General features: G+C 28.7%; 6 protein-coding genes across 6 annotated transcripts; 5 read left to right on the forward strand and 1 right to left on the reverse strand.

Moving 5' to 3' along the window:
• Positions 1–1,409: 1,409 nt before the first annotated feature.
• Positions 1,410–2,543, reverse strand: BN7_194 (TauD/TfdA family dioxygenase; the record flags this gene model as incomplete). Its single annotated transcript, XM_011279124.1, has 1 exon — positions 1,410–2,543. The coding sequence occupies one exon, from the start codon at positions 2,541–2,543 to the stop codon at positions 1,410–1,412; it is 1,134 nt and encodes a 377-aa protein (XP_011277426.1).
• A 787-nt stretch (positions 2,544–3,330) lies between these two features.
• On the forward strand, positions 3,331–5,670 carry GEF1 (chloride channel protein; the record flags this gene model as incomplete). The annotated part of the gene is made up of 1 exon (XM_011279125.1): positions 3,331–5,670. One exon carries the CDS (start codon positions 3,331–3,333, stop codon positions 5,668–5,670), a length of 2,340 nt encoding a protein of 779 aa, XP_011277427.1.
• A 326-nt stretch (positions 5,671–5,996) lies between these two features.
• On the forward strand, positions 5,997–7,691 carry BN7_196 (uncharacterized protein; the record flags this gene model as incomplete). Its single annotated transcript, XM_011279126.1, has 1 exon — positions 5,997–7,691. The coding sequence occupies one exon, from the start codon at positions 5,997–5,999 to the stop codon at positions 7,689–7,691; it is 1,695 nt and encodes a 564-aa protein (XP_011277428.1).
• A 645-nt stretch (positions 7,692–8,336) lies between these two features.
• Positions 8,337–10,142, forward strand: NOT3 (CCR4-NOT core subunit NOT3; the record flags this gene model as incomplete). The annotated part of the gene is made up of 1 exon (XM_011279127.1): positions 8,337–10,142. The coding sequence occupies one exon, from the start codon at positions 8,337–8,339 to the stop codon at positions 10,140–10,142; it is 1,806 nt and encodes a 601-aa protein (XP_011277429.1).
• A 1,090-nt stretch (positions 10,143–11,232) lies between these two features.
• CST6 (Cst6p) lies at positions 11,233–12,483 on the forward strand (the record flags this gene model as incomplete). Its single annotated transcript, XM_011279128.1, has 1 exon — positions 11,233–12,483. The coding sequence occupies one exon, from the start codon at positions 11,233–11,235 to the stop codon at positions 12,481–12,483; it is 1,251 nt and encodes a 416-aa protein (XP_011277430.1).
• Positions 12,484–13,444: 961 nt separating this feature from the next.
• BN7_199 (uncharacterized protein) lies at positions 13,445–15,392 on the forward strand (the record flags this gene model as incomplete). The annotated part of the gene is made up of 4 exons (XM_011279129.1): positions 13,445–13,498; positions 13,806–13,851; positions 13,966–14,550; positions 14,614–15,392. The coding sequence occupies 4 exons, from the start codon at positions 13,445–13,447 to the stop codon at positions 15,390–15,392; spliced, it is 1,464 nt and encodes a 487-aa protein (XP_011277431.1).
• Positions 15,393–15,429: the final 37 nt, after the last annotated feature.

Below are 15,429 nucleotides of genomic sequence, written 5' to 3' on the forward strand. Positions count from 1 at the left end.
AAATTTACACTACACGTAGTGTTTATCGCCCTTTTCTTTCTACATCATATTCGAATTTATTAAAATACATTTATTGAACATATATTGTGATGCTATTAACTTCTGTTGAATTGCACTCCAAATTGATAATTCTAACTGTGTGTATTTTGATCATGATGTGCTGTGTATACCGATTCTAGCAAATTTTCAATTTCAATTTAAATTAACTTTGGTTTAAACTTTAAAGGATAATAATTAAGATATATTGCTTAATTTAGTTATTCTTCGAAGTAAATCTGGACTCATATATAATCTGACTTGAAGTTTCCCAAACTCGGTTTCTGGTGCTGTTAGATATGGAATATGACCTAAGGATCTGATCACAGTCCTTTTATATTTTCAACAATGTATTACTCTTCTTTATTATAAAGTATGCTTTTAATCATCTTTACGTTGAAACATTGAAAGTTATTTATGAAGGAACTTATAGAAATCATTGTGATTCAATATTACAATTGATTATGGAAAGATCTATATTTGAACTTTTCAATATACATAAAAAGGTTCATGACTACCATAAAAGTATTGGTTTTAACAAAGCCATCTTTTTGGTATTGATCATGGATCTATATTTATTTTTTCAAGTTGTTTTGATATTCATATGTTAATGTAGTTCAAATATTATCTTTGCGTAGTATAGACACCAAACAATATTCATAGAAAACAATGATTCATCCAAAGTTTTAGGTACTCAGAGTACTACTTCGAACTTTATAAAGGAAGTAAAAGCTGACCATCTACAAAACAACAATACAACATATTGATTGTGAAAAAGTGTATATTATTAGATCATTAATCATGATATTAGAATCATCCCTCTGCAAAGACCATTCATCCATAAAATAACTAATAATTGTTATCTTCTTTGGTATTATAGTTACTTCATCCTTTTGTTAAAAAGAAATAAAAGATAACTTTAACCGGTGTTTATAAGGCCCTAAACCTTCAATGTATTCAAAATTGTGTCAAAACATCGATGAAAATTATTAAACTAATCACTTTAATTCTGGAAATCTTAAAAAAAAAGCCAGGCAAGGCAATCCAATAAGCCCTACCCTATTCATTATAATGACACTCGAAGTTTTACTATACTGGTTGGTAATTCAAATTTAAATATTGCGAAAAAAAATGAACAAGTACTAAATAGCTGCGTGATAATTAATATTTAATGAAAATTTTTTTATATGATCAGTACATTTAAACGATTACATAATCTTTAAATATATAATCATATTATTGAATATATTTTACATCAACAGCAACTTATTAAACACCATCATATATATTATTAATAAAACCTAGAAAGAAAGAAAGCTATACAAAAGAAATAAACTAAATTGTAATTGAAAACACCAAAAGAACTAAACACCTCATTGAACACAAACAGGATCAATACCACTTGCAATATTACATTGATGCATTAATCTTCTTTCACCAGGTTTAAATTGACCAGTAACAGCATGCCAAACTCCTCTATTATGGAATATAACTAAATCACCAGATTCCCAACTATGAGCATAAACATTTTTTGGAGAAATAGCAGGTCTCATAATTCTATATAATTCATTTCTTGCATCTTCTAATTCTAATATTTCACCATTTGATCTTTCTAATCTCCAAACACAACATGCATGAGCTTGTAAATGATGATTACCAGTGATTGGATTTGTCCAAACTAATGGTAATTTCTTAATTTTTGATTCTTCCCATTCCGGTATTTCATCTAATGATAATTCTTTACCTTCACTATGCATTGTTAATCCATCACTTGTGGCTTTAGCTTCACTTATGAAAATATATGGATGTGGGGCATAGACAACATGAGTATTTAAAGCTAATTCTTTATCTTCATCACTAAGTAAATCAAAAGCTAATTTACCTGAAGCAAATGCAGTAGCACCTTGAGTTAATTCTAATTCTTCCTTGGTATCTTCATAAATAATTTTTTGTGTAGCACTATGAGGAGGAACATGAATACCTAATAAAGTAGTAGCAACAGGTGGTGATAATTCATAAAGTGCAGAATCAATATGCCATCTATAAAATCTTGTTTGATTTTCTTCAAAGGCTTGTTTTTCAGTTAATGTATCTTTATGGAAACTAAAATGAGTTGGATGAGTTAATGTAATATCACCAAGACCATGATGACCAGCAGGCCAATCCCCTTGACCTAAAACTTGAACTTGTGGTTGATCAGGAATTGAAGTCCCATCTTTTCTTAAAAGGGATTTATCATGTCTAAATTCTTTACCATGACCATAATTTTGTCCATTTGTTTGAGTTGATGGATCAAATCTTGAAGTTAGAACCCATTGAGAATGTGGTGGTAAATCAGCTTGATTTGGAATAACAATAACAGAATATTTATGTAATGCTTCATTTAGCTTGTTGAAATCTTCTTCATTTAATTTTGATGGATCAGTTATACCTTCTGGTAATGTGATTTTAGCACCAACTGGGGCATCTAATGGTTCAACAGATAATGTATTTGTAGCAGAGGGCATGATATTAATGGTAATCTCAATGGTTCACTGTGTAACAAAGCTATGAACAATAGGGATATTCAACTCCTTAAATATAAATAATCAAAACAGTCATTCAATTGATAAAGAAAACAATCATTTAATTTTTTGTGGTTGTTTTTTTGAATTGATAAGAGAAAATCAAAACACAAATGCCGAGGGATATGATTGCTAGCCGGTGGTATGCCGCGGTGTACAGCTAATTGGTTGAGAATTGCCGCGGTACAGAATTTTTTGGTTTTGTTTTTGTTTGTTTGGAGTATAAAACAACGGTGAAATCCATGAAATTTAATGAAGGAAATTTGATGGATTTGTAGGATCATTTGGTATGGAATTGAATGAAGAATGACTAGGACGAGTGACAAATGAGGTGTAAATGGTGATGAGGTATTGCTCTGTTGTTCAAGTGCTAGGCGTAGTCAGTTGTCAGTTGTTGGTGGTCAAAGGACTAGTTCACTCATGGTTAAACTATATATCCAATCAAGATCCTTTTAAAAGCTATTTTTGATCCATCAATTGGCATACATACCATTACATGAAAGATATAAATCTTATTCACAAGTTACAGCACCCTATTGTCCATCATTTTGTACTGATTATTGTATAGTACAAAAACAAATCCCATTGTTAAATCACACGCGTTTATGACTCTGGGCTAAAAAGGACTAAAATTCGCGAAAGATTCTCTATGTATTCGAGATTTTTATTATACGTATCTGGGATTTTTGATATATGTGTCAATTTAATACATATTGTGTCCCTTGTTATCATGTCCAATTCAATACGACTAGAGACATTCAATGATCAACCAAAATCATGGAAGGATCAAATACCCAAACTTTCCAAATTTGAAGATTTCAAAACAATAGACTGGCTTAATGATAATTTACAAAGTAATAAAAGAAAAGTATTATTATCAAATACAAATAAAACAAGTTTTAAATGGTTAAATCTTTATCGTTCTTTACAAACATATGTGATATTAACAGCAGTAGGGATAACAATTGGATTTGTTGCAGCTTCTTTAAATATCGTTACTGAATATTTATCAAATATAAGGACAGGTTATTGTTCTTCACATTTTTATTTAAATAAAAGTTTTTGTTGTTGGGGTGAATTAGAAGAATCAAAATGTTCCAATTGGGTTGAGTACTCTCAATTTGCACCATTGAATTATACAATGTTTATCCTAATATCACTTGTTTTAAGTTTCACTGCAAGTTCATTAGTACTAAATTATGCCCCATTTGCTGCTGGTTCAGGAATATCAGAAATTAAATGTATCGTATCAGGTTTTACCCTAAGTGGGTTTTTAAGTACTTGGACTTTTTTGATGAAAAGTATTGGATTACCATTAGCTATTGCATCTGGATTAAGTGTTGGGAAAGAAGGTCCAAGTGTTCATTATGCAGTTTGTGTGGGTAGTATTATATCAAAATTATTTTTACAAGGATTCCCAAATAAACAAAAGGACAATACTACAGGGAAATCAAGGACAAGTTCTTCATTAACTTTCAAAAACATTTTGGTTGCATCAAGTGCAGCAGGTGTTGCAGTAGCATTTGGTAGTCCAATGGGTGGTGTCTTATTTTCAATTGAAGAAATTTCCAATATGTTTAAATTATCAACAATGTGGGAATCTTATTATTGCTCACTTGTTGCTGTTTTTGTATTAAAATTGATGAATCCTTTTAGAACAGGTCAAGTTGTTATGTTTGAAGTTACTTATGATCGTGATTGGCATTTTTTTGAAATTCCATTTTTCATTATACTTGGAGTTTTTGGTGGTATTTATGGTATAATTATAAGTAAATATAATATCAAGATGGTTAGTTTCAGGAAAAAATTTCTTGGTGAACATGCATTAAAAGAAGTTTTGATATTAGCTGGGATAACTTCAATAATTTCTTATTTTAATGATTTTTTAAAAATGGATATGACTGAAGGTATGCAAATCTTGTATGAAGAATGTTCAGATATTTTTGAAAATCATAAAATTTGTCACCTTGCAAATAATTATCAAATTTTTAACACTTTACTCACTTTAGCATTAGCAACCTTGATTAGAATGATTTTAATTGTATTTACATATGGTTGTAAAGTTCCAGCAGGTATTTTCGTTCCATCAATGGCATGTGGTGCAACATTTGGTAGAGCTTTAGGTATCCTTGTTCAACTTTGGCATAAACACAATTCAAGTTCCAAATTGTTCACAACTGGCTGCTTAGCAGATGATACCAAGTGTATTACACCTGGAACGTATGCATTCCTTGGTGCAGCTTCTGCACTTAGTGGTATAACTCATTTAACAGTCACAGTTGTTGTTATTATGTTTGAATTAACTGGGGCATTAAAATATATTATACCAACAATGATTACTGTTGCTGTTACAAAAATTATAAATGATAATTATGGAAAAGGTGGTATTGCGGATCAAATGATTGAATTTAATGGATTACCTTTTATTGATCCTCATGAAGATCATGATTTTTTCGATCATGTTGTGGATGATGCTATGACTTTGAAAACTGTTTCATTGTTGGAAAAGGGGTTAACTTATAAACAAATTTCTGTCTTTATTGCAGATACTAATTTCCAAACATTACCAATTATTGAAAGTTTACAGAAGCCAATTATAAAAGGTATTATTGGTAGAGATGAATTAATTACAGTTATTCAAAAAAATCAATTATTAAAGAATATTGAATTAGATACACCATGTCATTTCAGCTCCACAGATTCTGACTCCATGGATGTCATAAATTTCACAAATTATATAAATCCAGCACCAATAACTGTTAAATTAGGAACCCCATTAGAAACTGTCCTTGATCTTTTCCATAAATTAGGTCCAAAATGTATATTAATTGAACAAGATGGTTTGTTGAAAGGAGTAATAACAAGAAAGGATATACTTAGATATGAATATTATTTACATAATGTTGTATCGGGTCATAATGAAGATTCAGAAGTTTTGAAGTTTACAAATGATGAATTAATTTGGGAATATTTACAAAATTTTGAAAATGGGTTAAAAGAGAAATTTTATAAAGTATGGGGGAAAGTAAGTTCAAGAGGAAGATATACCCAACTAGAAAGGGATGAGTGATATGATATTGAATACCTTATATATGAAATACGAAAGTTTTTGACGTTTTTTCCGAGTTATTTAGCTGATTTTTTTGTTTAATTTTGTAGTACAACGGTTATACTTCCGGTATGCGCCACATGATACTTTATGATACAGATATGATACAATATATTTAAAAACCAATTTTCATAAACAATTTCGAAACTATGATACTATTCAAGGAATGCGTTGGTCTTTTGGGATGTATTCATTTATATAATGTTTGAAATCCAGTGGTTCGGTCTTTAAATGTTTGTACTGGTACTTGTTTTTGAAGTACTAGTACACTGAAGAGAACAAACATCATGAACAAAATAACGTATTCAAATTCACAAAGATATCACAATACTTTAATAACAAGACTTATACAAGTTATAATAAACCCATTAATCTTATTTGGTGGTTATTCTTTAATAATATTAGTTTTTTATCATATTGTTTGCTTAAAGATTAATGATCGATATTCCTTTAATGATTCGAAAAGTTCAAATGTTTCAGTTATGGGTATTGATTTATCCTTGGAAAATAATGAATTTGATTTGGGGAAGGTGATTAACAATGATACTGATACATATGTGAATTCATTACAAGGTTCAATTGAAGAATATTTGAATAATACAACAAATATACTTAATTTCCAACATGATTATATTAAACAAAATTTTGATTCGGTTTTAGAAATGAAATGGAATGAATCTGAACAGGTATCACAACAACAAGATAAATTTATTGATTCTTTGAAGAGTTTAAACAGTTCAATAATGGATCAATTAACCCAGGATAAAGAAAAGATTGATAATGCAAAAAACAATTTCGATAGTGCAGTTTATGTTGGTGATAAAGTTGATACATCAAATTTAACATTAAATTTTAATGATATTCAAGACTCTTTAAGTAATGCAATTAATGGATTTGATCAACAGAATGATAATAGTTCCTTGTTGCAGCTTTATGATTCAAAGGATGATTTCAATGATGAATTGAATGATGTTTTCGATGATGTTAAAACCAAGTTGAAAGATATTGATACTTCAATCGATATTGATGATGTGTCATATATGTTGAAATTAGAACCTCAATTGATTGATTCCCAAACAGCTCAAAACAATGGATCGAATAGTACCATATCAAACTTCAATATTAAACAATTCAAACGGGATTCCACAACAAATTTAGTTATAATTGGAGGATTTCTTTGTATCGTTTATTTCCTTATAATGCTTTATCAATATTTCAGATTTAGGTATCAAATGAACTATACCGTTTCACATATGGTTGATTTGGAGAAAACAGATTCCAAATTTGATTATCTTGGTGTATTACAGAAAACTAATGAACCCACAGTGACGATGTTTATGGATATTCAGGGTAAAATATTTGGTAAGTTGAATGATGTTAAATCTTTTTGGATTAATTCATTTATGATTGGTGATATTTCAAATGTTCCATATATGTTTATGGGATGTATGTTTTTGTTTATCGTTTGGCTAAGTTTGACTAAATTAGAAATTCATGATGTTTCATTGGATATAACTAATGATCAATCAATACTTGTGGAGAAATCATATAATTTGACAAACTTTGATGAATTGAAATCATTGAATCATTATGAATTACTTGGAAAACATATAAATAACATCAACAACCAAACACAATATGAAATCCAATCATTAAACGATTCATTAGATGATTTATATTCAAAATTCAATATTACCCATATATTATCAATTCCAACACCAAAAATCCATGCCCAAAACTTCACAATCTCATTACCAACTTCACAATCAACTCAACAATTACTAAACCATCTTCAAACCACAAAATTCCAAGTAAAATCCAATATTAACGTTTCAAATTTCCAAACTTCAAATATTGTTCAAACTTTATCACAAATCATCAGCTCAACATTGATTAAAATCGTTAGAACAGCACTAATAATCGCAGCAATTCTGTTCTTTTTCGTACTGTTTCTCGGTATCCTCTATTCCTTCACAATTTAGCATCAATACAGACATTCAATTGAGCATTTCTCTTTAATTTTGTAGTCAAATTGATCTTTTTTGATTAAATTTCCAATCTTTTATACTTGTAGTGGCCTTTGCGATTCAAATTTCCGATTTTTTTTTTGTAAATTGAATTGGGCAAAAAAAAAATTTACATCAACGAGTTTTTAAAGGATTTGTGGTTGATCAACAAACCAAAACAAGACTTAAACCCAAGCTTAGTGTGCTACGTTTGATTAATTGCTTAGTGTTTCTGGCTCTGCTATAGTTGTGCTCAGGTTATTACTGTCTTTTGTGTGGATCTGCTGTTGCAATTGCGGGTTTCGTACGAGGATTATCGCTAGAGATATCAATTGGCTATTATTTATATTGTATTTATATTCTTTGGGATACATTGCACATCAAATTTAAATGATAATAATACAGTAAAGATTGTTGTTTGAAATACTACAAGATGGCTCATAGGAAACTTCAACAGTGAGTTACACCACCCTTTTGTACTCTTTCTTTTTCCTAGGAGAAATGAAGGATATATAGGAGAAATTATATGCTAACATATACAACTTTAGAGAAATAGATCGTGTGTTCAAAAAGATCAATGAAGGTATTGATATCTTTAATACTTTCCATGAAAGACATGAAATGTCATCAAACCCATCTCAAAGGGAGAAATTAGAATCTGATTTGAAAAGAGAAATTAAAAAACTTCAAAAATTAAGAGAACAGATAAAAGTATGGCAAACTCAAAATGAAGTTAAAGATAAAGAAAAACTATTGGAATATAGACGACTGGTGGAAGTGGCAATGGAAAAGTATAAAGTTGTTGAGAAAGGTTCTAAAGTTAAAGCATATTCTAATATGAGTTTAAAACAAGGTACTGATTTAGATCCAGAAGAAAAGGAAAAATTAGAAACTATTCAATTTATTGAAGAATCTATTGAAAATTTAGAAAATCAATATCAAAGTGTTGAAGCAGAAGTTGATAAATTAAGTTCTAAAAAATCTAAAAAGCAAGCAAGTGCAAATGAATCTAAAAAAGAGGAATTAAAAGAGTTTCAAGAAAGATATAGATGGCATCAACAAAATCTAGAAATTGCACTTAGATTATTAGAAAATGATGAATTACAAGTTTCAGATATCTTGGAGATTAAAGAAGAATTAACTTATTATTTAGAAAGTAATAGAGATTCAAATTTTATTGAAAATGAATATATTTATGAATCTTTAGATTTAGAATCGAATGAATTATCAAATGAAGTTGTTTCATCATTAAGTCAAATTCAAGAGGAAAAAGAAGCTAAAGAAGCAAAAGAAAAAGAACTAAAGGAAAAATCAATTTCTCCAAGACCTGGATCAAATGCAAGCCCGAGTGGGTTAACACCAAAGAAACCATTAGTTGAAACTCCAAAATCTAAGAAATTTGCTACATTATCAACAGGTACACCAACATCAGCAGCAGCAACAAGTTCTACACAACCTGGATCATCATCATTCCCTTCAGTGATAGGAAGTTCAACAGCTTCAACAAGTACGTTAAAACCTGCTATAACACCTGTTAAACCTGCAAGTGAAATGAAATGGTCTGCACTGGCAGCTGCTGGATTACCACCAACATCACAAGATTCAAACGTTAATGTAAATTCAAGTCCTAGTGGTGGTAATGAAGTTGTTTCAAATTCTGGTACTACTAGTGTGCCAACTACTACAACTTCAAATGTTGGATCAACAACTACACCAAATGTTTCTAAAGTGGTACCATCATCATCATCATCAAATGAATCACCTGTGAAATCAAGTACGATAGAAAGTGATAGTCAAAAGAGTAATGCTGCTACAATATTTGATAAAAATGTTATAATACAATCAAATTCTAATACACCACCAATCAATGAATTAGAATTTCAACAAGATTCTGAATTAATAAATTTACCACCAGGTATCCAGGATATAATAACATCATTTGTTTCATGTCGGAAATTAAATTATAATAATCAAGAATCTATAAAAACAATATCAAATGTTTCAAATTTATTAGAAGTTCCCAAGGATCATTTAAAAAATAAAATTTCATCATCAATAACAAATTCATCATTAGAATTATTAAGAGTTTCAAATTTTTGGAATTTAACAAGATTACAAATGACTGGATCAAATTATATGAATTTTTTGGGTAATTTAGATGATGGTATATTATTTTATGCATTTTATTATGGGATAACACCATTTGAAAATTTTATTGTTGAACAAGAATTAATTAAAAGAAATTGGAGAAGTGATTTAATTAAAAAAAATTGGTATCAATTGATATCATTATCTCAAATTCAATCACAATCTAATAGTACTGATTTCCAAATTGGTAATTTCAAAAAATTTGATGCAGAAAAATGGAATTTAATTGATTTAATTAATCATAAATTAAATTTAAAAACTTTAACACCATTGGTCTGATTGTTTGGTTGTTTTGTTGATTGTTGTTGAATTTATATTGTTTTAGTTTACTTCTAAGTTTATATCTTTTATTTAAAAAATATTTCCAGTTGATTTCAAATCTGTAATATCTTTGAAGCACCCAATTAATTAACTTTTTCTCTTAATCTAATCCAAATTCTTCTACGAACACAAGAACCAAAATTTTGTTCACCAGTCCAATGATTTGAATTAAATCTCCAACTATATTTCCAACCTTGATCATCAGTATCTTTATCATTCATTAAAACAATCCAATTATCCCAATTCCATTTCCAATTTAAATCAGGCATTGGAAATAATTTTAAATTCATTATAGTTAATCCATAAACATTTGTAAAATTTCCAGGATCATAAGGTAATAAAAAACTTGTAAAAAAAGGAAGACCAAATATTATAGCACCTCTTTGATTTTCAATTAATAAATCATATGATATAGTTTTCCCCTGGTATAATTTTGAATTCTGTCTTATATAATTATTTATAATTTCATCTATTGTTTGGATGGGTATAATTGAATTTATAACTTCTTTGTATTTTAAATTTTTATTGGTTTTTTGAATATTTATAGTATAATCATTTGATTGTAATTTTATAAACATAGCTAGATCTTTAACATATTGTAAATAAACTTATAAATAAGGCAACTTTTACTAAAGTTTTTGGTTTTTTGTATGAGAGTTTTTAAAGCTCATCGGTTAAAATTATTGGTATTTGTACTCGGAGCTTGCTTATGTAATGAGGCTGAGACAATGAATATGGTGATTTATATACCAACTATTGGTGTTAATGAGCTATGATTTACATGATCATACTCCTTGAAAGCACTCCTTTCTAATGGTACTACTCTCATCTTTATACCTCTTTTCAGTCCCATAATAATCCATGATTCCATGTTTACTCCCACCCCAGATTTACCCTCCCAAGCATAATTTGTTGGAAATGTTCGCGAATTTGGTTCAATTTCAGAAAAACCGGAACAATAAAAAGATGACAAAAGACTTGAAGAAGGCTGAAATGAACCATAATATCAACTAAAAACCAATAGATAATAGCTCTCAAAAGGTTTATAATGACTGATTTGAACTCACAACTCAACTATTCCGCATCTCTACACTACCAACAACAACATCAACAATATCAAAACTCATTACAGAAACTACAGGCTAATTTAAAAGAAAAAGCTGTGATGAATAATGACCCAAATTTATTAATTAATATCCCCCTTGATGGTAATCATGATCATAATTTAACACCTGCTCAAGCACAAGCCCAAGCTGCTGCTAATGCTGCTGCCCAGGCTCAAGCTGCTGGTGGTACTCCTGGTGCTGGAGGAGTTCCTGGTCCTGGTGGTGTTCCTGCCCCTGGTATTGCATGGAATTCAAATTTTAATAATAATGGATTATTTAGTGATACATTATCACCATTTTTTGCACCATATGGTATAGATGTTTCACATTTCCCATTAACAAATCCACCAATCTTTGAAAGTTCAATGATGATGAATAATCATGGACAACCAAGAAGAAGAATTTCAATTTCAAATGGTCAAATTGGTCAAATTACAACACATTCAATTAATGATGAAGATTTATATGATTCTCAACCTCCTCCTCTACCCAAACAAACTTCTCAAGATGATTCTGGATTAAATCATCAACAACAATTATTGTATAATCAATTAAATTTGGATTCAAGTGCTGGTGATTCACAAGTTGCTCCACATTTATTAGGTGGTGCGCCACCTCAACAAACACCTCAACATCAACAGATTCCACCACAACAACAACAACATCAACAACACCATCACCCACAACACCAACAACAACAACAAATTCATCAAGTTCCTCAACATCCAAATTCTGTACCACCTCCACTCCCACAACAACAACCAACACCAAATATTAAACAAGAATTACCATATCAAAGTGGAGGATCAGGAATTCCAAATCATAAATTAGTTTATAACAATGAAGTTATATTTAATCCAGATGCAGGACCAATCCCAGGAACAGCAGCATGGAAAAAGGCAAGATTATTAGAAAGAAATCGAATTGCTGCATCAAAATGTAGACAAAGAAAAAAAGCTGCCCATATTCAATTAAAAGAAGATGTTGAAAAATATCAATCACAAATTAATAAATTAAAGAGTGAAAAAAGAATCTTGTTTGAATCTTTAGTTTATTTGAAAAACAATGGGGTTGGTAATGGAAAAGAATTGAATAAAATTTTTGGAAAATTGAATGATATTACTCATCCTGATAAAGATGATGAAGATACTAAATTTGATGAAGATCAAGATGAAGATCAAGATGAGGAATAGTAATGTCTTGTTGTATAACATTTTGATTTTTTCGTTTATATTTCTTTATTTCTTTGGGTAATGGTTTGTTTTTATATGTTTTATAAATTTTAGTTTTATTAGTTTATACGATTTGGTTTCATTTTGGTTTTCTTATATATACAAATGTTTTATTTTACTATGTCGTAATATTTCCTATGTAATTAATAATTTGATGATTTCATTTAATCGTCATTTAATTTTCAGTATAAATAGTTTTAAAATCCCATGAAAATTGATGACAACAACAACTGACGTTTTCTATAAGCGCTAAACTTGGATTTTAGGGATTATTATACACAGTAATAGAGCGGTTAACAAACTAATAACACCATTGAATAGCGGTTGATTAGAGGTACATTATGATGTCTTTAGAAATGGATTTGGCCATTGTAAGTATGTTTTAATGTTTGGTTAAAGGTTGGTGAAGTGCTTTGTTTGTTGATCTCATGAAAATTGAGATTTTGATTGAATGAAAAACAACTTTGAAATTTAAAAGTATTAGAAAACCATCGGAATTATAAAAATATCTGGAACACAATCTTCAATTCTCATAGTTTAAGATCCTTGATTATGATTAGGTGTTGCTTATTAGATTCATTGAGTTATTGAATCATTTATTAACATTAAAGCATCTTATGCCGGTAAGATCATGATGATATCTATAGAACTACCTGTTTGAGATGACGTTGGAAAAATATGTATGCACAAGAGACAATAAGGCAGTAAAGTTTAGACTCAACTGATATCTTCGTATATATCATATTCAATTGCCGGTGGTACAGTTTGTGAGTTTGTGTTTGGTGGTGGTGCTTTAGCTTATAACGGTTTTATTAGGTATGGCTGGATTTTTTATTGGTATATGTGTCCCTGATGACCTCAGAGAATCATCATCACACACGTCAGTGGTTAAACACTTGGTTAAGTATAACAACTTAAACCCATGGTTTTAAGAGATTGGGAACAACATCTAAAGGATTATGACTTGGATTATTTGGTGCTTGACTAGTTTTATTTGAAATTGCTACGTTGGTTTAGTTCATATATTGGATTAGTTGGTCTTATTGTGGTGTTTGTATTCATCTATAAAGATGTAAATCTTGTCCAAGTTTTCCAGTTTGCAAAGTTTATGATGTTATTAATCTTGCATTTAATGGAATTTCAATACTTCATGATAAAAGAAATTTTAACCCACTTTGAATTTTATGAATTCATAACTCAGCTAAGCTACCCATTGGCTTCTACTTTAACTAAACATGTTAGTCTGTTATGTTTTTTTTACTAACATATTTATATGTTATTAGGCTATTGCTTTGATTAAATTTAAAAATAAAATTGATTCTAGGTTAAGTATTAAAGGTATGTTACCAATATGTTAATATTTCATTGGCTGTGGTATTAACTTTTTCTTGCAAGAATTTATAAATACTTTAAATCATGGGATTACAAACAACAACATAACAGTTGTTGAAGAACCAATAAATAATAGCACTCCATTCCAAAATCATAAAAGATCAAGAGATGAAGTTTTAAATCTTGATAAACCTTTGAAAAAACAGAAAACAACACCCTTGGAATTGAATTTAAATATTGATTCAATAAATGATATTGAACCTCCTTTAAATATTATTGAAGTGGAAAATTGGTTAAGTGATGCTTCTTTAATTACAAATAAATTGAATGAAACAATTCCTGAGATTGGTTCAATTAAGAATAAAAAGAATACTGAACATACAAGTGATAAGATTGTTAAACAGGGTGTTTCAAATAAAACACATCCATTAAATACAAAACATTTATTAAAGAAGTCCAAAAACTTATCAAATTCAAATAAAAATGGATTTTTAAGTGATAAAAAATTTATATCTTTAAAAACAAGTTCTAAATCCAAATCATTAGCTCAGAAAAATAAACATATTGATGATAAACAATTAAACAAAAATTTAAATACATCTTCTAAAACTTTAAAGAAAACTACAAAAGATTCAAATGGATTAATCAAAATAATAAGAACAGAAAATCCATTAAATAAATTACCAGGTGGAAAAAGTAACTTTGAAACCAATTATCATGTATTCAACAATATAACTTTATACTAACACACATTTCAAGAATATTTACCAATTTTATCCCAATTAAAAATTGATTTAACTGCATTAGAACTTTATGAATTTAAACCAATTTTGGAATTCCAAATTGATGATGTTTTAGATTGTTTTAAAACTTTTATGGAATCTGAATATATTAATGAATTAACTATGGGTGTTTTAAAAATACTTATGTATCAATTAATTCAAAAATGTATTAATTCTAATGAGGATAATATATTAAATAAGATTGTTGATTGTTGTTCTAAAATTATTTTATATTTTGCTAAACCAAAATATGAACATACAGAAATTGTTAATATAAAGTATAAAATTGTGGAAAACATTATAATAAAGTTAAGTTCAATTGAAAATAGTAAATTTTGGTTGATAGTTCATGAATGTTTATTAAATAAACTAGCAGAATTTTGTAAAATTTTAATTCAAATATCAATAAGTGATGAAGAATTAATATCAAAGAAACAATATTCATATATTGAAAAATATTTATTACAAAGATCTCAAATACAAGTTGGTAATAAAACTGGGAGTATTAAAAATTCTATAAAAGATGGTTCACATAGTTTAAAATCTTTAAAATTTGTTATTAAATTTTTTTGTTATTTATTAAAGATTCAAAAAATGAAAGATATAGAGAAGTATAACTCATTAAACATTGAAAAACTTTCATCAATTCAATCATTTATTCAATCATGTTTAATTATAATTAATGATATTTCAATATTAAAAATTTTCAAAAAAATTAAACTTGATTGGAATCATCAATATTGGAATTTAGAATAATACACTACATGGCTATATATATCATTAAATATAAATC

The sequence above is a fragment of the Wickerhamomyces ciferrii genome, contig 00003 (assembly GCF_000313485.1).
Source record: "Wickerhamomyces ciferrii WGS project CAIF00000000 data, strain NRRL Y-1031 F-60-10, contig 00003, whole genome shotgun sequence".
Classification (NCBI taxonomy): domain Eukaryota; kingdom Fungi; phylum Ascomycota; class Saccharomycetes; order Phaffomycetales; family Wickerhamomycetaceae; genus Hansenula; species Hansenula ciferrii.